Source organism: Notechis scutatus, chromosome 13 (assembly GCF_049901735.1).
Source record: "Notechis scutatus isolate UNSWTSFEM ecotype Mainland chromosome 13, rNotScu1.2, whole genome shotgun sequence".
In the NCBI taxonomy this organism is placed as follows: Eukaryota; Metazoa; Chordata; class Lepidosauria; order Squamata; family Elapidae; genus Notechis; species Notechis scutatus.
In genome coordinates this window covers 1,467,136-1,490,625 of record NC_142021.1, presented here as the reverse complement: position 1 = coordinate 1,490,625, position 23,490 = coordinate 1,467,136, and the positions used below count along the sequence as shown (strand labels likewise).

The 23,490-nt window shown below is 44.1% G+C and overlaps 2 protein-coding genes across 16 annotated transcripts in view; both read right to left on the bottom strand.

Annotated features, from left to right (window-relative positions):
• Nucleotides 1–1,226: 1,226 nt before the first annotated feature.
• VPS33A (VPS33A core subunit of CORVET and HOPS complexes) lies at nucleotides 1,227–12,230 on the bottom strand. 5 transcript variants are annotated; one of them, XR_015745276.1, is made up of 14 exons: nucleotides 12,097–12,230; nucleotides 10,998–11,063; nucleotides 10,663–10,790; nucleotides 9,978–10,167; nucleotides 9,754–9,870; nucleotides 8,952–9,126; nucleotides 7,930–8,123; nucleotides 5,130–5,256; nucleotides 4,854–4,921; nucleotides 4,280–4,417; nucleotides 3,655–3,792; nucleotides 3,370–3,538; nucleotides 2,144–2,388; nucleotides 1,894–2,018 (listed from the first exon to the last, which is right to left on the bottom strand). XR_015745276.1 is itself a non-coding variant. In XM_087942929.1 (13 exons), the coding sequence occupies exons 1-13, from the start codon at nucleotides 11,884–11,886 to the stop codon at nucleotides 2,195–2,197; spliced, it is 1,728 nt and encodes a 575-aa protein (XP_087799055.1). In that variant the 5' UTR covers nucleotides 11,887–12,230; the 3' UTR covers nucleotides 1,227–2,194. The 5 variants fall into 5 exon arrangements, 4 of the variants coding, with proteins under 4 accessions (XP_087799055.1, XP_087799057.1, XP_026542617.1 ...); XM_087942929.1 differs by having other exon boundaries at nucleotides 1,227–2,388; nucleotides 11,863–12,230; XM_087942931.1 differs by having other exon boundaries at nucleotides 1,227–2,388; nucleotides 11,932–12,230.
• Nucleotides 12,231–13,882: 1,652 nt separating this feature from the next.
• The window catches only part of CLIP1 (CAP-Gly domain containing linker protein 1), a 51,270-nt gene continuing 41,662 nt past the window's right edge, over nucleotides 13,883–23,490 (bottom strand). For all 11 annotated transcript variants that reach the window (XM_087942917.1, XM_087942920.1, XM_087942919.1 and 8 more), the window contains 5 exons: nucleotides 19,920–20,037; nucleotides 19,144–19,285; nucleotides 18,313–18,362; nucleotides 16,682–16,806; nucleotides 13,883–15,879 (listed from right to left, as the gene is read on the bottom strand). In XM_087942917.1, coding sequence (XP_087799043.1) covers nucleotides 15,657–15,879; nucleotides 16,682–16,806; nucleotides 18,313–18,362; nucleotides 19,144–19,285; nucleotides 19,920–20,037 — 658 coding nt within the window. In that variant the 3' untranslated portion in view covers nucleotides 13,883–15,656. The remainder of the gene's footprint in view (nucleotides 15,880–16,681; nucleotides 16,807–18,312; nucleotides 18,363–19,143; nucleotides 19,286–19,919; nucleotides 20,038–23,490) is intronic.

Genomic DNA, 23,490 nt, shown 5'->3' with positions numbered 1-23,490 from the left:
GCTTTCTACTTTTCCAAAATAGTACAGGGTAGGTTTTCAATCTCTAGCCACTGGGTAGGATAAATCTAAGGATCCGTTGTTGAGAATGTGAGAGTAACTTTCTCCCCACTGTTGCAATGATAACTTTTACTACGAAAGGGAGATTTACATACTGAGCTGCAATCTTACCCAAACACATACACTATGCTTATTAAAAGATATGTGGTTGTTCAACCCAAAGCAAATTATGATGACAGTTAAATATATATAGACAGAGCTAAAAACGGCATGTTTTCAAATTCAACATCCGCTTTAAATCTTACATCATTTGGTGCTCAGGTCCATGTTTTGCTCAGCCACTGTTTGTGTGTCTGTGAGTATTTGTGTATGTGTGTAGCAACAATCACTGGGCTCCAATCCCAGCAAGACCGAAATTCAACTCTGCTGCTCCTGTCAGTGGGAACCATGTGGCCAAGTCCTTTGGTGACATTTTGCAGATGTCTCTGATTTGGGGGCTATCTTCTCTCTTGGCTATTTGAACATCCTTCGTCAATTTATTACATGTATGTTGGTTCCCTCAGGCTTAAAATGAAGAAAAAGGGCAAAATTCAGAGGTGCTGAAAGTAACATGAGGGGAAGGCAGGAAAATGGCATAAGGCACACAGGCACTTTAGAGAAAACTTTGCTTCTGCTTATAACCAATTTTTTATGGGGTTTTTTTGTAGTAGAAATCTTTGCATTACGCCTGTCTCTAACCTGAAAAATACCTCACTGCTCTATTTAAAGTTTTATTTCCCCCTTCCTTCTGCTTAACTGGCTCTTCCTGGCTATTACACCCAAAAGGTCTCCATTATCGCCCCCCTTTCTTTGGCTTAGACATCATGGCTCAACAAATGGACTCTAAATTTAATCAGGAGCTCTTATTATCCAATTATTAGCCTTGTGATCAGCCAGACCTTGATCAAAAGTAGATCACAATCAAACTACCCAGGAAGCCGTTAGCATATAATTATCTCCCTTGGGACTCAGTCAACACTGTCCAGAAACAAGCTTAACTTTCCTGATTCTCAGGTTTTCTATTCATGGGGCTGTGGCACTCTGGAGAACGGGGAGTAATGCAGCTATGGCAATAATGGCATTTAACGGGAGAGAATCGTATTGTTTTCACAATGATACGGAGAGATTCTGCTGGCACTAATGTAGAAACTGAACACGTTCAAAAAAAAGCAACCACACACACACGTATAGGCTGGATAATGCCTGCGTTTGAGTCTTTATAATATTTATCTTCTTGGATTTCAAACATAATATTCCAGCACTTTTTAAACATGCTTGTTTGTTTGCAATTGAGTGAGGTTCGATTAAACAGTCGCCTCTCATATTCTTCTCCCACTATTCTCAATAATGATCAGTGCAAATGAGTTTGTTCAATACTGAGGGCTTGTAAGCATTCAAGGAGTTATTAATTAAGAGAGCAGGATTTTTCAAAATTGGCAGCAAAGCAGGATTGCTGTAGAAAACTGCGAGAAACAAATCGAATTCCTTGAAAACAAGAGGATTGGGATAGAGCTGTATAACCTTAGTGGTTATATCTGTTATAGATTTACAAAATTCCAAGCTTTAGAATGGCAGCCGAAGAAGGAAAATGGCTAGAGTACAATCTACCAACATGATTAACTGCCTGGGGAGAAAAATTAAGAACATCATTGGACTGAAGTAAGAAAACCAAGCTAACTACAGAATGGGAAGGAGGAGGATGAAATATTAGGACAAATGTCCTGAAAGATGGTGAGATATACACCAAGGAAGAAGGGTTTCGAAACTGTAACACAAAAAAAATCCGGGAATGACACTTGTGAATGACGCAAGGGAGAGGACCAAAATGCAGATTGCCAAGCTGAGCTTTCTTTCTGGGTCTATATTTGTTAGAAAGCAGCTGAGAAACCATCTTCCTTTTCAATTTGGTAAGTCCACAATCCCCTTCTCTCTTCCGGAGGCATCTGTTTCTTCTGATGTAGTCCAGACCAGGGGCCTCCTACCTTGGCCACTTTAAGCCTGGAGGACTTCAACGCCCAGCAAAACTGGCTGGGGAATTCTGGGAGTTGAAGTCCCTCCAGGATTAAAGTGGCCAAGGATGGAGAACCCTGTTCCAGACGTACATTACGCACCGCGATCCCATCTCGATCGAGTCCTGCTCGGTCTACCCCGGCTTCTCCTAAAAAGGAGGAGGCTCCAGCTTCTCCATCAGAGACTTAATCCAGCTTGTCCCGTTGATCAGCTTGGTGGTGGCGATGACGTATTCGGTGCCCCCGTCCTCCATCTGCGAGAGGAAGCGGAGAGCTGCGATTTCGGCGTACGTCACGCCTCCCAGGAAGAAGACGAGAGTGACGCGGTTTTCTCCATGCTGGCCTGGAATGATCATGGGGAAAAAATTGTGTGTAATATATATATATATAAAACTGCCTTCAAAACTCTACATTGTGCTTTGCTGCTCATTTCCACCCACTCAACTGTTCATAGAACAATGAAAAAAGTGTCCTGTCAATGCTATTATTGGAGTGTGAGCAAACATATGTAAACAGGGAGTCCTCAACTTACAACCAGAATTGGGACTAGAGTTTCTGTCGCTAAGCAAGGTAGTTAAGTGAGCCCTGGCTGATTTTACACCAGTTTTTAAGCGAAACGCTGCAATTGCTCAGTCAATCTGGCTCCCTCCACTGACTCGTCAGACAGACAAGCCAAGTGACCGAATTTGATCACATGACCATGGGAACGACAGACGTAAGTACGAGGATGTCGTAACTCACTTTTTTTGAGGGGGGGTGTAACTTTAAGCGGTTGCTAAACAAATGGACGTTAAGCCAAGGACTCGCTGCAATACCATCATGGAACCTTTGCCACACAGGAGGAAATGCGAAGTGCAATGCAGAATTTAAATGTGATTCTTCGTCTTCTTCTCTTAACGACCCCATAATCCCTTGCGGGGTGGAGACTGGACTATGGAATGGAGCTAGAAGAGTGTTTACTGGCCGGATGCCCTTCCTGTCGCCAATGTGGAGTTTTGGTCAGCAGATCTATTCTCATTGTGCCCAGAGATAATAGTATCTGCCTCTACCTAGGATCGAACTCACAGCCTCCTGATTGGGAGGCAACAGCTCCACCTCTAGGCCACCCCAACCACTCCAGAATTTGCAACCACGTGATTGTAACACTTTGGAAACAACTGGGTGCCTCCCACAGTGACCAATCCCCCCATTTATATGGCCACTGGAACCCCCTAAGTCTACAAGAGGCAACTGGACTGTGGCTATGGCTCTTATCCACAGTCCTGGAGCGCTTAAAAAAACATATTCCGGTTGAACGGGGGTGGGTGGGTCCAAAGAGACTTACGCTTTTTTTGAAGTCCAGTTGGCAGCTGCTGCCTCTCCTCAAAATGTGGACCAGGAAGTATTTTTAGGACTTCTTCAATGCTTCGCCAACCTGGCCGGGCGAGCAACTGCGCCAGGCGAACGCTTAGGGGTGCATAACCGCTGTAGACGTAAGAGATATCGTTCGGGTTCTGCAAAAACGAAAAAAGCAAAGAAGGGATGGAATTGAAGAGTAACAGCAGGTTAACGCGGGGCCACTTTGAAAAACCTTCTCTTAAAAGGCTGCAAGAGGCCGAGGTGATCTTACCTGTTCGTTGACGTCGTCCATCCACAAACGCAAAGTTTTCCGGATGGTTGGGTAGTTGTTTCGACTGCCCAGCTGAGGCTTCAAAAGTCCAGCCTTTTCTAGGTTATTCAAGGTCAGGATGTGTTCGTAGCCGTAAGTCTGTAAAAAGCATGAGGGCCTTTTAGCCTCAATATATTCATTTTATACATTATTCATGAAATGGCGAGTTTGGCCGCTGAGGCCGTAGAAACTGTCTACCTGCCAGGTTGAAAGGGAAGGTGGTGGGGCGGGGAAAGGGGATTTTTCAAATCTATGAATTCATTTCAGTTTTCCTTTCGAGGATTTGAAAGTCCAGTTATACCATTAAAAATTATTGATGACCTCTCACCATTTCTAGTCTGCACTTTTAATCTGCAAACAATTTTCAGAGGAACTATAGAATTATAAGGACGAAAAGAGGAAGAAAAACTGACAATTGCATATTCAAGGAAAACGAATAAATCATAAAGGAGGATAAAATATCTCGATCTTTTCATTGATTTTTTTCCTTTCCTTATCTGTGACTGTTTTCATTTGACAAAATGCTCTAAATTTGTTTCGGGTCTTCCCCAAGCTGCATCAATATTTGCCCTTGCAAAAGTCTAACCTGGAGAATTTCTTTCTTGTAATGATCCAGCACCTTCTGTTTTAAGCCGCTGTTGCACACCGATTGCAGGCAAACAAGCCTTAGGATCTTAATCAAGGGATACTTCCGGGCAATACAATCTTCTACGTAACTGTTGATCTGCGGAGAAAAAAAAATTAAATTTCCAACAAAAATCACGAACTTGCATAGTTAGAGGTTACCTTCTTTGCAGAATTATGTGCTGAAGATATGGAAGAAGCTTCGTGCCAACCATCTGGGGTTTCAAAAACATTTCACGCCAATCTGACGAACCTTACACAAGGCTACCTTTTCACCTGTGGTTTCCGTTCACACCTATGCTGGCTGCAGAATTCTGGGAGTTGAAGTCTTATCATCTTATAAGTGGACAAAGTGGAGAAACACTGGCTAAAGGGCTAGTTTGGACCACAGCAATCTGGGTTTCAAAGATGCTTAAACCCCAAATTATGGATGCCAGTTTCTTGGGTGAATGCCCCTCGCCAGATAAACATCCCAATTCCATGGGGAATTAGTTTATGCAAAACACACCAGGTGTTTTGAGGAAACATTGGCCTACCTTATCGGTATCTATGCCGGACATAAATTCTTGCTCCACCGTTAAATTATCGAAGAAGTCTTCAGAGGCTTACAATAGAAGAACAAAACAAGTTGTAAAGAAGTGACGATAACGGGATCCTGAGCTATTTTAATAGCAAGGACACCAATGAGATCTGGTCAACGGCCAATATCGCGGGAAGAGATTAAAACTGGCTTGGTCTGATCCTCGTTTAAGAGGGGAAACCTACCTTCCCTTATGCCCGTCCCCCGAAAAAGATACTCTCGAGTTACTTACTGGTGATATCTTTCACGAGCTCTGCGATGGAGGTGTGGTTGGCCAAAGAGCTTCTGGCAGCCTGCATGTGCGGCAGCTGTGAGACGAACTGCTTGATTTCCCCCACGGTTTTGGCGTGGTGCCTTTCCTAAGAACATAAATCAGGGTGTCCAGAGCCATTCATCTTATTTACATCCTCCCTTTATGGTTTTTGCAAACAACTCAAGGCTGAGAACATATCCAACACACCTTCCGCCTCCTATTTTCCCCGTAATAACCATCCTGTGAGGTGGGTTTGGCTGAGGGAGAGGGACTGGCTGGCTTTCATTCCTAAGGCAGGACTAGAACTCAACGTCTCCTGGTGGTTGGCCCAAAGTCACCCAGCTCTTTTCCAAGTCTAAGGTGGGACTAGAACAGTCTCCCTCTTTCTACAGCTTCATGCCTAACCACTGTCCTTCCCTCTTCCTCAAAGCTCTATTAATCTTGGATTCTACCCCTTTTACCCAACAGGTAACAATCCCCTTCGGCTTCATTGAGATTGACAGAAGTCACAACATGTCATTTTTTGTATTACGAGAAGATCACCTTCTCCTGTGTCAATTTTTTCCCTCTCCTGTCCAATGACTAAAGAATGGCCAAAATTGTCCAAAAAGCAGTGACTTAAATCCACTGAACTCATCCAGTTTTATTCTTGTTCCAGGAGAAACAACGAGGTGTTTGTATTTTTCTGTAGGCTGAAAGGAAACCGTGCTTGGAACAAGAAACCTTTACTGGGAAACCCTCAAAGTGTCAACTGGCTCACCTAATTCAGTGACATTTATACGCACAACGGACTTCCCAGCATGCCAGCAAAACTCAAAACTATTGCCAGTGGAAGAAATGGACCTCAGGAAGATACTCCAATTTCTAAAATTTATTTGTTTTTAATGACGATCCATCTGCTCAAGTTTTTCTTAAGTTCTGCGTTTTCACCCTGCCTTTTTCCTTTCTTTAAAACCTTGTATTTTGGACTGAGAATCTCGGTGGGGAGAAAAAAAATAATAATCCAAACCTGCAGCTTCCTAAATTCCCTTTCCCTCATCGACCGAGAAATGATCATCTGGCAAATCTCAGGCGGGATTAGTGGAATTATCTCCATAGCAATGAAAAACAGAGTGTATATAACTCTTAAGGACCGGATAACCGCAAAGTGTAATGATCTATTAATTAACCTACCGAAGTTCATAATCTATATCCAGCTTTTTCAGGGGAGAATGAGAGAGAGAGAGAAACAAAAACTGTGCAAATCCCACACGCTTACTGACAAGTGTAAAAGCGGAGGGAAGTGTCAACACTATGAATGACAAGCCCAGGCAGGCAGACCGTAAGGCTGGCCTTTAATGGGTCTCTCCACTCCTTGTAAGCTGCTGTTTCATTATCACCTATTACATCTGACCATGTGACGTCGTCCCCTTTTCCTTCCTTCCAGTGCAAAAATACGAATATCCCTCTTGTATCAATTACGGAGCTCAGATCCTCCTGGCACCAAGAGAGAAACTTTTTCACGGCAGCTGCACAAAAATTAGGCACAGATAGTCCTCAGGGCCACAATGGAGCCCCCCTTGCTAAGTGAGATGTTTGTTAACTGAGTTTGCCCCATTTTAAGACCTTTCTTGCCAAGGAGGCTTTTTCAGGAGGCAACTGGACTTTCTTGGTTGTTTTTTTTTTTTTTAAAACGTTTCGCTTCTCATCCAAGAAGCTTCTTCAGCTCTGACTGAATGGTGGAGAATGGAAGGATTTATATTCCTTGCTGACAGCTCTCTCAAGACTTTTGTTCAGTGAATCATCGTGAATCAAGTTAGTCAAAAACAAACATAAACTGGCTTCCCCGTGGCCTTTGCTTGCCAGAAGATGTTGTGGTTTGCCGGCAGCCGGTGCAGACGGCAACAAAATCGGATAGAGGGGAAGAACGGGGACCAGTCCGGGAGTCTGGGGAGGACTCGGACGAGGGTCCTGCATCCGATGCAGAGATGGGGCCAAGACCATCTGGGAGTCGGGGGCTGCCTCCGGAGTCTGGCAGCAGCAAGGAAGAGGAACAAAGGGAGTTTGTTCCCAGTCCGTGTGTGCACAGAGCTGCTAGAAGGCAAGAGCAGCTGAGATAAAAGGCATGACTCGGGAGTAAGACTGGAAGGTGATTGCCCCTCCCCTAAGGTATAAAGGACAGGCAAAGGTGAAGAAACCTTTGCAGGAAGCAACGTTGTTCGCTCTGTTCAGATTAAACCTTGAGGCTCTGTGTGGACTTTGTACTTCAGTTGGTTTTTTTTAGAGTTAATTTTTTAAGTTGTTGGCAGCAATTCAAAGGATATAAAGGTGGGTGCTTATCTCGAGGGACTGTTTGGGACTCCTTACAGGCTGGGAATGAACATTATTCCCAGTGCTGAAATAAAACAAGAGTTGTTTTAACTAAGCGTGAGCTTAACTAGTCTCGGGAAGCCTTGGTCAGAACAGAAGGCTGCAAAAGGTCACACTGCAACCGTCATAGATATGAGTCAGTTAGCAAGCACCTGAATTCTGATCGCGTGACTACAGGGAGGCTGCAACGGTTGTGTGAAAAACAGTCACTTTTTCAGTGCCGTTGTAACTTCAACCAGTCCCTAAATGAACCGTTGTAAGGACTACCTGTAGTGGATTGGTCACAACCTAGTTGGATTCTAAGAGGAGAAGATGGATTGGCGTGTTTCTTTTGTCCTTCTCGGGCACAGTAGATGTGGCTGGCTGGGGAACTCTGGAAACTGAAGTCCACAGGCCTTCCGGTTGCCAAGGCTGGGCATTGTTTTCCTACCTCAAAAGCAGCAGAGATGATTTTGGCTTTCTTGCTCAAGACGCTGCCCACGGCATTGAAGTTCTTATCCCGGATCTCTGCGTACAGCTCCTCCGCAGAGTTCAGCTGCAGCTTCTTGGCCTCAGTGGGGAGCTCCTTCGCGGCCTCCCCCTGCTTCTTGGGGGCAAATTTTTCGGGGGGAAGTTTTACGTAGGCTGCCAAACGTCACAGAAAAAAAAGGAAATGAGACGGATGTTTTTAAAAAAAGGCCCAGGAGAGACATATTGAAGATATACAGCTACTCCTCGACTTATGACCATAATTGAAACAAAAATATTTCTGTTGTTAAGTGAGACATTTGTTAAGTGAGTTTTGCCCCCCTTTTTTACGACCTTTCCTGCATCTGCTGTTAAGTGAATCACTGCAGTGGATAAGTTAGAAACCTGGTTGGCTAAGTGAATTTGGCTTTCCCATTGTCAGAAGGGGATGATGTGACCTTGAGACACAGAAACGGCCACACATATGAGACAGTTGCCAAGCGGCCAAATTTTGATCATGTGACAATGGGGATGCTGGAAAGGTGGTAAGTGTAAAAAACGGTCGTTAAGTCCCTTTTTCTGACACATAAAATTTGCTAGCAAGCAAACTCACAAAATTAACTCACAACACACCATTGTATGTAAATATTGAATTTTTTATTTTTAAAAAAAGAGCAACTTTTACTCAAAATCAGACAAAGCAGGCAGGCAGGCAGAGTTGCTCACAGAATCAGATTCATTCAGAGATCTATCTTTCTGCCATCAGCTACCTGAGTCTGTCACAAAAAATTTGCTTGCAAGCAAACCCATAAAATTTGCTAGCGAGCAAACTCACTGAACGAACTGTTGTAGGTCAAAGGCTCCCTGTATATGACTTGATTTCAGGAGCTCAGAGTGGTCTATGGAGCCCGCTTCCTCCAATTTTCCCCCTCACACCCCTTCGAGGCAGGCCGGGCTGAGAGGAATTGACAAAGTTTCTACCTTGTCGGTTAGGATCTTACTTACTGTTCTGAATCCCATATATTTCATCAATCAGGCCCTCGTAGGTCAGCTGAGTAGCCAGAGGAGAGATCAAATCCACATTGCGATCCAGCAGCAGAAGGGTATCGAAGACAGGGAGAATGGGGTTCTGGATCCCCGAAAACTCCCGCTTCATCCGGATCATCATGTTTGCCACATGCTGCAATCCAGAGAATCCAGGAGATTACAGACCAGGCCACCAAGAAAGATTTAACATCACAAAGACCAGGCGCCTTTAAAGCTACATTTCCCACACCCTGCTCTGCTGACCCAGCTCCCAGTTCCTAAACATCCAAGCCAAGCAAAAGCCCCTTCCAATCCAGCAGGCCAACCTAGTTTCCACCACCTCTGTCTTATTTCAGACATTGCTTTTGTTCTATGCCCAAATTAGGTGGCAGACATTCTACTGTTCCAAAGGTTTGGTCATCTGGAGTTAGGATTTCGTGTTGGGCTGCTCTTCCTCACAAACCTTCAGTTCAGCATCTAAATCAGAGCTATCCAATCTCGAGAACTTTAAGACTTGTGGACTTCAATTCCCAGCCAGCCAAAATTTGTGTGCCAGGTTGATCTCAACATAGATGGAATCTCAGAGAAGAGGGATGAAGTATTTTTTGTCCTTCCTGAGAACAACAGAGGAGACACACACACACACGTGGCTGGCTGGGGAATCCTGGGAGTTGAAGGCCACAAGTCTTAAAAGTTGCTGGCTTAAATGATCCGAACAAAGAGGCTGGCAGGAAGCCAAACTGAACTCTAAAGGAGGACAGACTTTCCAGCTTATTTTTACCCGTGAACATTCCCCTTTTCCAAAGATGAGTGGGATGGTTCCATAGAGAGCCTGGAGCGTCATGAGTCCCTTTGCTGCATGGTAGAGGCTGGTCTGGTCATTTTCTAAGTAACATTCCTACGAGAAAGGAAAGTCACCGTCAGTTTTCCAGGAAGCCAGCATTTCCTGCCATCAGAAAGGAGGCCTGGAGTGACCTCCTTAGCTCTCTCTGTGTGAGTTCTGACCTTAAAGGCGTTTTCTGACTCCATGGACAGAAGATCTCCATCAAAGGGGATGAGGTCCAGGCTGTATTCCTCTCGGTGAACGAAGCAGTGCAGCACGCCCAGTTCTTTGAGGCGCTGCTCGCATAACAAACTGCGACGCGGCACGAACAAGATGTGGAAATCCCGCTGCGGACAGCGGATTTTATCTTCGCTGGAAAAAGAGGAGGAACTTTTATCTGATCAAGCCCAGTTTTTAATTTTAATAGTCTCTGGCCCAGTTCAAACGTCAGCTCATCCATCCATCCACCCATCCAATATATATAGCACTCCGTTAATTTATTAAATATTATCACTATTTAGATAAGGGGTGTCTGACTGTGGCAATTTTAAAGACTTGTGGACATCAACTCCCAGAATTCATGAGTCATGGCTGGCTGGGGAATTCTGGGAGTTGAAGTCCACAAATCCTAAAGTTGCCGAGATAGGACACCCCTGATTTAGATGAATAAGGACCCCCAATTCAAAACTGACTCTGGACAGTGTCAGATCCAAAACAGATACAAGACCTAAAAACTGATTAAAAAATAGAATAAGCAAAACCGGGGAACAAACTTATATTCTGATCCTCCTCCACCAACATAAACAGTAGTTTGTCCTGAAAAAGCCCACAGCCAACCTGGACTTCAAAATCCCCAGGTGACCTTACCTGAGGACATTGTCTGCAATTATGTCCATGAGCTCTAACTTGGGCCTGACAAAGAAAATAATGTTCTTGACATCACCTGGTGGAAGGTGACCTCCTTTGAGAGTGAACATTTTCTCCACCTCATGTTCCTGAAAGGAAATGATCAAAACAATGATGAAAACCTTCAATTTGGTTTGAATATTTGAGAAAGAGAGGGGATTTGGGGCTCAGCTTGCAGCTAGAGGAATATAGCAAGCCTTTTTTGAAATAAAGGATTATCGCTTTCATTTTTCAATGAAAGATCTTGTGCATTATCACATATCTAGCATTTTTTGTAACTCTTGCCCATATCATACCTTCAGAAGAGAATATTGTGCAATCAATCCAAAGGGCCCAGTAAGATACTCATCCCATACAATAGCCTAAAGAAGAAAAAAACAGATTTTTAAGTATGTCACAGCATTTCTTCAAGAAGCTGAGAAACACTTGGAAGGATGTATAAATATATCCATGTATAATAAATACCAATAAGTAACACCAATGAATCCAAAATTTGGCCACACAATTGTCTTCAGTGCAGAAGCTCTCAGTGTACATGCAAAGCAATATGTACCAATGAATAACAAATGATAATTTAAAATAGCAATGTGCAGTATCAATCTAGAATATCAATGAATAACAAACAATAATCTAAAATAGCTATGTGAGGTATTAATGTAGAATAATACCAATGAATAACAAATAATTTAAAATAGTAATGTGCAATATCAATCTAGAATAATACCAATGAATAACAAACGATAATCTAAAATAGCAATGTGCAGTATTAATGTAGAATAATATCAATGAATAATAAATGATAATTTAAAATAGCAATGTGCAGTATTAATGTAGAATACCAATAACAAATAATTTAAAATAGCAATGTGCAATATCAATATAGAATATCAATGAATAACAAATGATAATTTAAAATAGCAATGTGTGGTATTAATGTAGAATAATATCAATGAATAACAAATAATCTAAAATAGCAAAGTGCAGTATTAATGTAGAATAATATAAATGAATAACAAATAATCTAAAATAGCAATGTGTTAGAATGATACCAATGAATAACAAATGATATTTTAAAATATCAACACATAATAAATACCAGAGGAAAAGCATCAGTGCATAATATTGATTGAATAACAAATAATGAAAATTAAAAATACCAACATGCAACACACCGCAGAATATCATCACTGCACTGTCCTATCGATGGATAACAAATAAGGATCGCAATACTTAAAAATAATACTTGAGAAGATCAACGCAGAATAAATCCCAACGCGGAACGACCTCAGCGCAGAAGAAATACCGGCCAAGAACGCGGAAGGGGGAGGGTCGTTATTAAAAATGGGGCCGGGGGAGGAGTACTCGGGGACCCATCCTCCCCGGGCCCGCGCTGACCTTGGATCCGGCGCATTTGTCGAGGAAGGCGCGCAGCTCCCTCCGCCCGGCTTCCCTCAGCGCCGTCAGCGGGACGCGGCCCGAGCTAAGGTGAGCCGCCATGGCCGAGGCGCTGCGCAGGCCCCGCCCACGCCGGTCACGCGAGGCGTCGAGGGGCGGGGCCTCGGGCTAACCACGCCCCCTCCGGTTCAAGGCACTCCTGCCTCTTACCTGGCCGCGCAGGTGAGGCTCTCGGGGAGGAGGATGCTTAGGGAGGCGCCCCGGAGGTTTTTTTTGGGGGGAGGGGTCCTGACCGGCTGCCGTGGGGGCAGGAGGCAAAGGAAATGCTCCCCCACCCCCGGCCCTTTCCTGTATTGCCACACTTTAGTTTTGCAACTTGTTTTTTTAAGAGGGGGACTTCAACTCCCAGAATCCCCCAGCCAGCTTGGCTTTGATTTTTCTCTCTCTGCCAGCAAGTGAGCTTGGTCAAGTGCAGGTGTGTGTGTGTGTCCAACTTTGGCCACTTGGAAGACTTTGTGGACTTTTAACTCCCAGAATTCTCCAGCTGGGAAAAGAATTCTGGGAGTTGAAGCCCAGAAGTCTTCAAAGTGGCCAAGGTTTTGGGCACCACTAGTATAAGGGGTTAAAGGCAGGAGGGTGACGATTGCGTTTTGGTCTGTAAGAAGGCGTGCGCGTCCCATCCCCGGATCTTTCAAAACTTCCTTAGATGTTGAATTATCCTGTTGCAATTCTGTGGTCCCATATTACTGTGATTTTGTCATAGTTTCAGTTTAATATTTTATCTTGTATATTATATTGCCCATGTATCTGTTTGTCTGTCTGTCTGTCTATCATCTATCTATCTATCTATCTATCTATCTATCTATCTATCTATCTATCTATCTATCTATCTATCTATCTAATCTTTTATATCTCTCATCTTTTATGTCTATCATCTAAATCAATCTATCTCTGCCTATCATCCATCTATCCATCCTTTGACATCCTTATGTCCGTCCGTCACTTATCTCATCTATCTTTTATATCTGTCTTCTTTTATATCTATCATCTCTCATCTTTATATCTGTCTTCTATCTCTCATCTATCTTTTATATCTATCATCTAATCTTTTATATCTATCTCTCATCTCTTTTACGTCTATCATCTCTCTATATCAATCAATCTATCTCTATCTGCCTATCATCCATCTATCCATCCTATATGGACATCCTTATGTCCGTCTGTCCATCCACCATCTATCTCATCTATCTTTATATCTGTCTTCTTTTATATCTTATCATCTCTCATTTTTATATCTGTCTTCTATTTCTACCATCTCTCATCTATCTTTTATCTATCTATCTATCTATCTATCTATCTATCTATCTATCTATCTATCTATCTATCTATCTATCTATCATCTATCTATCCATCCATCCATCCATCCATCCATCCATCCATCCATCCATCATATATTTCTAGCTATCCACCTCTCCCATCCATCCAATCTCTCTCTCTGATCTGCTGTTTTACTTAAACTTATATTTATGTTTCTATGTATAATTTGTTTCATTGGTTGTATATCAACGATTGCATGACCTCTGTAGATGCCGCATGCGAAATAAATAAACAAATTTAACAGCTTAACACTTTCAAAGTTGATATGTCTTTAAACAACTCATTCCGGCAAATCATCATCAGGCTGGCCAACATAAGCCAGCATTGTTGTTCAAACAGCACCTGCTGCCCAGGATACCAAGCGCCAAACACTCACAAATAGTTGGGAAAAGGAGGAGGCAAGGCTGAATTGTAGAGAACACTCCCTTTATTAAAGATACAGTACAGTTGGTTTAGTTTAATACTGATTTCCCTGCTTTTTTTAATGACTATCCCTATAATACATTCTTTACTCCAAAGTTCAAACAGTTACACTGATTTATTTTTTCAAAAAAATCCTCATAGGCCAAATACTGATTGTAATTTGGGAATAATTAACAACTAGCACAGATTATGTGCTTCTCCATAGGTCTGTGTGTGCATGTAAAAAGAAACACAGGTAAACCCAAACAGTTATAGAAGAATTAAAATCTTCCATTATGCAAGGAAGGCTGATAGTGTTTTCTTTACATTTCTTTTTGTAACATTCAAAAGAAGAGAGTGTGGCACCATCTTTGTCTCTCTTAGAGTACAAGGCATTTACTCCATGACGGGGTAACTCCACAGGAACGCCCCAGGCATTAAATTAGCATGAAAACAGTTTCACTCAGAAATATGCTCCATTTTAGACCTCTTAAAATGTTCTTGTAAGGTACCAGCTTCTTAGAAACCTCTCCTTATTTAAACATGGAGTTTTTTCTATTTTACATTCACCTGGAACAAAATTGCAACCCAGGGGAAAATAAATAAATTACATCTTAATTGGTTTTAAAAAAGGGTCTTGATTTCAGGACAGACTTTTGATAAAAATCTGTTACGGGATATAAACTGTAGCCAGATGATTTTTGTGTGTGTGCGTGTCCTTTTTTGGTACATGCAAACTTGCCCCTTTATCCACCCCCCTCAAACCCACCCCAGCCAGAAAAAAAAATCTCCCAAGTTTTTTGAGGCTGTTTAAGTCATTAAATCAATTTACAGTACACAAAAGCCCTCTTTTTCAGAATAACAGAAGCACTAAAGACAATCAAATTGCTTTCCAAAATATAAATCTTTGTTTTTCTTAAATATATTTATATATGTACTTATGTACAACTCTACAGAAGCTGAAAAAACAGGGAGAGATTTCCCAAACGCCCAGCTGGAGAGGTTTCGTAAGGGGAAAAAAAATAATATTTCCCCACAGTGGCTGACCTACTTTGTGGTATTTTTCTTTTCTTTTTTGCCTCGACAAAATCTCACACCATTAAAAGAAATCCCGCGGATAGGAAGGCACTACTTCTAGGTCTTGCACCAGTAGCACACGCACGAAAGTTTGCTCACGCGTGTCGGTTGATCGAGAGATCACAAAGCCGAGGAAAAACACAAACAAACAAACGTTGGAAAAATAAGAAACTAATAAGAGCTCGCCTCTTAAACCCATTCCAGTGTGAGAAGGTTACAAACGCTAAAAGAAAGGTACAACCGCAGCTTGGAGGAGCGTAGTAGTGCAAATAGGAAAATGAAGAGCATAATTTCAAAGAGCTTTAAATGAGCTAAAATAGAACTAGGGGGCTTGCTGGTTTGACACCCCAACTCCTCTCATTTCCTCCCCACCCCCCTCCCCCAAATTAAGCCACGCGACCGGAGGGAAGTTTTCTGGATGCAAACCCAGGAAACGAAATTTCTAAAGGAAAATTGGCAGCCCCTGTTCAATTATTTATTTTAATTCCATCGTAAGAAGGGCGGAATAAAAACTATCCTGCTTGTGGAAGACCAGATCCACACAGCGTCTTTTTTAAAATTCTGGGTGGCTGCTGCAAGGGATTCTGGGAGGAAAGAGTGCCGGTCTCCTCTCCTTCTGGCCCCACCCTTGGAGGTGGGCGGTGGAGGATGAGGTCCAACTAGCGCCCAAAGCAACGTTCATTTCTCTCCGCTCCTGTCCTCTGTCAGAAGGTCTCATCATCGTTGCAGTTGGCGGTCCAGTGGCCAAACATCTCGCAAATGGTGCAGTAGGGACGTTGCTCCTTCCGACTGCCGTGGTACGTGGAGTGGGGAGGTTCCTCGGGCGCCTGGGCTTGCGTGGGGCAATCTTCGGTGTCGTGGAGGTCGAAACAATCGCAAATGTCGCAGAAGAGGCGAGGCTTCCTCTTGACTTGGTTGTCTTCCTCGCTGTCGAGACAGAAACGGTTTAGGAAAAGGTTGGGAGACTTCACGGGGGACGATTCCTTGAGGAACGTTGTTGAAGGGCAGGAGCTAGCAAGAAGGTGGGATTTTGGTTTTTCAATACTTCACGCCAATGTTCCTCAACCACTGGCCACTTTTAAGAGGTCTGGACTTCAACTCCCAGAATTCCCCAGGGCATGGCTTCTCTAGAGAGCACACTCTATGGTTGCTGGAGCTCAGCGGGTTGGTTTATCCAACGCTTTAAGCCAATGTTCCTCAACCGTGGCCACTTTTAAGAGGTCTGGACTTCCAACTCCCAAAATTTAAGAGGTCTGGACTTCGACTCCCAGACTTCCCCAGGATATGGCCTCTCTAGAGAGCACACTCTATGGTAGCTGGAGCTCTGCATCTTGGTTTATCCAACGCTTTAAGCCAATGTTCCTCAACTGTGGCCACTTTTAAGAGGTCTGGACTTCCAACTCCCAAAATTTAAGAGGTCTGGACTTCGACTCCCAGACTTCCCCAGGATATGGCCTCTCTAGAGAGCACACTCTATGGTAGCTGGAGCTCTGCATCTTGGTTTATCCAACGCTTTAAGCCAATGTTCCTCAACCTTGGCCACTTTTAAGAGGTTTAGACTTCGACCCAGCTCTGCTGGCTGGGGAATTCTGGGAGTTGAAGTCCAGACCTCTTAAAAGTGGCCACGGTTGAGGAACACCGCTCTATGCCATCTAGCTGCGTCCACCATAAGCCACTCCAAGTAAAACAGCCACCCAAACGCCTCCCCCCCATTTTTCAGACCACCAACCTATCATAGTTAATAACTTCTTCCTCGTCTCCATTGAGAGCCGCCTCGGACATCTTGTTCAGTTTCGATTTCAGTTCAGCGTTTTTATCTTGAAGATCCACAATGACCGAATTTAAGAATTCAATCTGATGGGTTGAGGAAAAGAAGAACGAGAAATGAATCTCACCCACACGAGGCCACCTGGATCTACCAAGCATTTTGGGCAGTTGGCCATTCTAAACAGGAGACATCAACCTTCCCCAACAACATGGCTAAAACCTCTGTGATATCTGCTCTCAATTCATCTTCGCTTGAAACTAAAACCTCCCTAAATGCTTAGCGACTGGTTGGAAGTTATGGCTGACCTCCCAAAGGATTTGAAGTTCTGACAGTCACACTACCCTCAAAAGTCACCTGATTGGTTTTGGGCGCCTGGCAATGCATTCACATTTATGGCGGTTTGCAGTGCCCTGCAGTCTTTACGGTATTTGGGTTTGCTTAGTGACGCTGCCAAAAAGGTTGTAAAATCAAGCACGTGCACGTGGCCCAACAACCTGAACAAACTACAACCACAATTCCAGGCTCAATTACGGTTGTAAGTCAAAGATTGCCTGTGGTCTTGAAGAGCAAAACACAACAACGATTCATTTAGTGAACCTAACAACAAAAAATTTGGGCTCAATTTGCTGTCGTAATTCAAGGACTAGCTGTCAAAAAAATAAACCTATCTTTTGATTTGTAAAATGGGACACCCTTAGGCTTGGAACCCCACTAGCTCCACCTCCTTGGAGGGGGAGAAAGAGAGCAGGGAGTAGACAGACCAAGAAAAAAAACCCAGCAGACACCCAAATCCCAGGGGGGATAATTCAGCCCCCTCCCTTCTCCTCTTCCTCCCTTTTGTTACCAAAAAGAACAAGGGTTGCTTCTCTTGAGAGGCTGAGGGGAAAGGGAGAAGAACAGCTCCCTTGCAGGACCCCGAGGTTATTATAACTGAGAAAACTTATTATTATTTTTTTAAAGAGAAAAAGCTGAAACCAACCATTTGCTGATGGCAGAAGATTATCCCCAGCCGCAGATCAAAGCAAGAGGCGAAAAGGGGAAGAAGGAAGTAAGGAAGAGGGGAAAAAAAAAAACACACAAAGAAACCAAATATTAGTATGTTAAGAACATGATAAAATTCAACCTCGAGCATTTGGGGAAGGGGGGAATACAGTCTTTTTAAAAAAATGATGATGTCAGCTTTGGAAGCCATATTAGCACCAGAAGCTTCCACGCTGCCACATTCTCGGGCCTGGGAAGATGGGGGAGGGGGGAAACTGCATGGAGTGTATGTGGTTAGACATAACAGCATTCTTCTTTAGAGTCAAGGTCACGTTGTCGCTGCACCTGGCTGAGGAGAAGTTGGGACGGATGGTGATTGGGGCCTGTGACGGAATGAGGAGTGCAGGGGGTGGATTTGTAATATTTCACTTATTGGAGGGAAACCCGGCACTTTCAGATTCGGGATTTCCCAGATGTGCCAGTTTACTAGTCTAATAAAAGGGAACTTTTGAGATTGAGAAGATGTCTGGTTCAGAGTTATCTGTTGGGAGTCGAGTTTTTCTGGAAGGCTGACAGATGGAATGATACAGCCAAGAGGACGGAAGCCATACCTGGCTCTCTGGGACGTCTTCCTTTTGGAAATCGCCACTCGGTGAAACGTCTTGGACAAGAGGGAAGAAAGAAAGAAAAAAAAAAAACAGGTTAGAAAGACATGAACACTATCCTGATTTATTACTCTGACCTTCATCAGGGACAGGTGGGATTCTGGACTCTTCGGGAGCGATCAGTTGACTTGGTCTCAGGAGGCCACATCTGGCTGTACTTTTCTCCACGTTTGGATCAAATCAGACACTTGGGAGTAAGGCAGGGGTTCCCAAACTTGGCAACTTTAAGAACTGTGGACTTCAACTCCCAGAGTTCCCCAGGGTCTGGCCTCTCTAGAGAACAGACTCTATGGTTGCTGGAGTTCGGTGGGGTTGGTTGAACCAATGCTTTAAGCCAGGGCTCTCCAACCTTGGTAACTTTTAAGACTTGTGGATTTCCACTCCCAGAGTTCCCCAGGGTCTGGCCTCTCTAGAGAACAGACTCTATGGTTGCTGGAGCTATGCTGGCTGAGGAATTCTGGGAGTTGAAGTCCACAAGTCTTAAAGTTGCCAAGGTTGGAGACCCCCTGCTTTAAGCCAATGTTTCTCAACCTTCAGCACTTTAAGAGGGCTGGACACAGAACCTTGAATTCCGGGAGTTGAAGTCCACCCCTCTTCAGGTGGTCAAGGTTGAAAAGCACCGATTGGTTGCACTTTTCCAAAATGCTTGCATTCTGGGATTGGAAGGTCACACCTGGGGACGTTGGCTGTGTCCACTTGGGGAAAATCCCCATTAAACTGGGCTGCCTGAGGAGACCCAAAGCGGCCAGGTGACCTACATTCCAGAGCTGGCTTTACCTGAGGAGCTTTTCTGGCTCTCTTTGAGCTTCTGCTCCAGACTCTTTACTTTGATCTCAAGTTTAACCTTATCGGATTCCAGGGACTGAACGACCGAGTGCAAATTCCTCGCCGTGGCATTCTCTCCACGGAGCACCGAGACCTGCGAAAGTCCAAAAAGAAAAGGGAAATGTGAACTGAATAACATCATGGAAGGAAAGAAATAAAAGAATATGCAGATAGTCCCTCACTTACAACCACAACGGAACCTGAAATTTCTATTGCTAAGTGAACCCTAAGGAAGGAGAGAGGGAGAGAGAAGGAAGGAAGGAGGGAGGGAAAGAGGAAGGGAGGAAGCGAGGGAGGAAGGAGGGAAGGAAAGAGAATGAAGGGAGGGAGGGAGAGAGGAAGGAAGGAGGGAGAGAGGAAGGAAGGAAGGGAGGGAAAGAGGAAGGGAGGGAGGAAGGACGGGAGTTAGAAGGAAGCGAGGAAGGAAGGAGGGAAGGAAGGAGAATGAAGGGAGGGAGGGAGAGAGGGAGGAAACGAGGAAGGAAGGAGGGAGAAGGGAGGAAGGAGAAGGGAGGGAGAGAAGAAGGAAGAAGGGAGGGAGCAAAGAAGGAAGGAGAATGAAGGGATGGTGGGAGGAAGGAGGGAGAAGGAAGAGAGGGAGAGAGAGAAGAAGGAGGGAGGGAAGGAGAAATGAAGGAGGGAGGGAGGGAGGAAGGAAGGAGTCGTGTTTTGTGGGCCACCCAGATATGAGGGGATGCTACAGTTCACACACTTCTACATGTTTGTACCTCATTTCTGAGTTTTTCCAGCTCTTCGTCTCTCTCTGTAATCAAGGCACTAGTAACACTGATGGATTTCTGCAAGGAAGCTCTCTCTTCATCGTTTTCTTTTATTAACTTGGCTTCTCTACAAGAGAGGGTCGAACAATTTCAGAAGAGTTGTTGCATTAACCTTGTTTAAAAATCACGTGTCCCACCCACCCCCGCCAAAAAAAAAAAAAAAAAGGGATTAGCAGCACCGGGGCTTTCCTGGAATTTAAATTGTCCTTTAACTGAGCGAAGTTTTTACAGCTGGCGTTAGTGATGGGGGAAACTTTGCAACAGGGAAACAAAGTGAAAAGGTTTTACCTAGGGAGATTCATGCCAGAATCTGCATATCACCGTATCCATTTCTGGTTTTTTTTTTAATTTCTTTTTAAAAAGAAAGATGTTAATAGGACTGGGAGATAAAGAATTGAAAAGGGAGGGAAAGAGGGTTGCAGATGGTGAGCCTTACATCGGTTATTTCTCAGAACGGTACTGAACAGGCCACAAAAACGCATGCAAAGCTCAAACACGTACACACACACACAAAACAGTTGTCGTGCAAAGCAGGGATTGTGCTGGAATTATCGGCTGGTCCTCCCTAAATCCTGTTTATTTAAAGCTTCCAGTTTGGGGGGCCATTCTGGAGCCTCAGCTGAGGTTTAAAATTACAATTGATTTTTTAAAAGAAAAGTTAACCCCGACAGAAGAAAATGAGGTTCATGATTGAACTGTGGAGTTCCTGGGGCTCTCCAAGGTCGGCTGTTTTCTTGCAGACATCTCATGACCTGGCTAGGTAATATCATCAGTGCTGTAGGGGAGAAGGGTTTGCGAATTGGAGGAAGGAGAAGGGGAGGGGGAGGAAGAGGATGGTGAGGTCCTTGGTGCTGAGCTGGGTGGTTTTCTTGCAGACATTTCATGACCTGTCAGTGCTGATGTTGTCACCTATTATGTCTATCTAATTACCTCCATGTTCCTGATGATGTTACCTAGTTGGGTCATGAAACGTCTGCAAAAAAAAAAAAAAAAAACACCATCAAGCTTAAAGAGCACCAAGGATGCCACAGGAACTTGGTTACCAAGCTGAAAGGAAGCCCCAGAACTCTTGAGGAAACCTCATTCTTCTCAGCCAATAAATACAAAAACCAGAGTCTTTTGGGGGGGGGCTCCCATCTTTATATTTTTCTACCACTGAAGCCGGTGTTTTGATTCAGCATTTAAGAGGCTCCTGTGGTCCCTGGGACCACTGTTAATGTCGTCATAATTTTAAGGCGGGGTCAACTTCATTAGGCAAAGCTTGAAGAACCGACAGGCGGATTGAATTGAGATTTTTTTCACCAAGGAACTGTAGGAAAGCGTGGTGGGAATTCCTACTTCGGTGTTTCTCCATCTCAGCGTCTTGAAGAGGGGTGGGACTTCAAGCCCCAGGATCCCCCAGCCGGCGTTGGGAATTCTGGGAGTTGAAATCCACTCATCTTCAAGGAGTTGAAGTTGAGAAACACTGTCCGATCAAACCTTTCCACCAGACCTTCTCAGAAGGTATCACCGGAATGGCTTTACGATCCCTCAGAGAGGGAATCAATCCTGAGCAGAAAGGAACAGCTGTTCGGTAAGCAAATCAAAATCTAATAAAGGGTATAAATGAAGAGGGGGGAGAGAGAGAGAGAGAGAGAGAGAGAGAGAGAGAGAGAGAGAGAAGGGAGGGGAGAGAGAAGAGAAAGGGGGAGGGGAGGAGAGAGAGGGGGGGTGAGTAAGGCTGGGAGCTGCATGCCCCTCCCATAAGGGATAAAAGTCAGACAAAGGTGAAGAAACCTTTGCAGGAAGCAAAGTCGTTCATTCTGTTCGGATTAAACCTTGAAGCTCTGTGTGGACTTTCTACTTTGGTTGGCTTTTTACAGTTCATTTGGCACTTTAGTTGTTGGATTCAAAGGAGAGAAAGGTGGGTGCTTATCTCGAGCAACTGTTTTGGACTCATGACCAGCTGGGAATGAAAATAATTCCCAGCGTTGAAATAAAACAGGAGTTGTTTGGACTAAGGGCGTGCTTAACTACGGTCTCGGGAAGCCTGGGTCAGAACAATTCAAGGCAAAAAACCGACAGACTCTTAGAGATGTTCTAGTTGAAAAGAATCCCAATAACCAGCAGGGGAGGTGGGACGGCTGCTACCCCCTGAGACAACTAGCCAACAAGCAATGATGGCAGGCACATCACAGAAGGCCTTTCAGAAGCCAGGCAGATGTTCATTCTGGGTCACAGAAGCGGCAAAAGGGAAAATCTGGGGTGCTTGACACAGAGTCACACCGCCTCACAGATGGCTGAGATGCCGTTTGTAACGCCAAGATAGAAGGTTACTGTTCCCAGCAGAGCCAGCCTCCTACCCCTGTGGTTTTCTCCCCGGGGGGGGGGGGAAATAAGCGGTGAAGGAGTCAGCCTGGCTGCAAAGAGGATTTGGGGGGTGGGGGTCAATGATGAACCAACTGGGCTTCCCAAGGAAGCTCGGCCACCAGGCTGGGTCTACTTGTCTGAGGACCGCAATGTGAACTTAGTGGACAACCAGCTAAATAGGAGCCAGTTGTGTGCAGCAACAGCAGCCAAAAAAGCCAATGCAATTCTAAGTTGCATCAACAGAGGGATACAATCCAGATCAAGGGAGGTACTAATACCACTGCTATAAAGCCTTAGTAAGGCCACACCTAGAGTCCTGCATCCAGTTTTGGTCCCCACACTATAAAAAGATGTTGAGGCTCTAGGAAAAGTGCAGAGAAGAGCAACCAGGAGGATGAGAGGACTGGAGGCTAAAACATATGAAGAACGGTTGCAGGAACTGGGCTTGGCTAGTCTAGTAAAGAGAATAGAATACCTTTATTGTCATTGCATTCTACAAATACAATGAAATTTGAAAGCTACTCCAGCTCAGTGTCCCAAACACCACATCACAATCACACTACAGAGTATTTAAACATTAAAATAATAATAATTAAAAACCTAGTCTAAAACCTATCTAAAACATATAGTAAGTTAGTTTAAAATGCCACTATATACACAGGGCTAAATCACATATGCATTGTTCGATTCAAGACCATTATTGCCTTGGAAAAGAAACTGTTTCTCAGTCTATTAGTCCTCATTTTAAGACACCTATAACGCCTCCCTGATGGTAACAGTTCGAAATATGAATGTCCAGGATGAGAATGGTCTGTGGAGGACCAGGGGAGACAGGATGGTGGTGATCCCACCACCTTCTTACACACAAAAAAGACCAGTTACAGCTAGTCCCGAACTTATGACCGCTGTTGGGACTGGGAGTTCCGTCGGTAAGCAAAGCAGTTATTAAGGGGTGGTGGTCACGTCCTATTTTACAATCATTTTTGTTGCATTGATGACATAGGTAACTTGAGTCATGAAAGGCCTGCAAGGTAAGCGCCCAGTTCAGACAGCAACAAGGGCCCCCATGGTTGTGTGTGCAGTTGTAAGTCATTTTTTCCAGTGCCGGTCACTAAAAGAACAGTCATTAAGTCGAGGACCCCCGTGTTCTCAAACTCAAGAGGCCTAATTT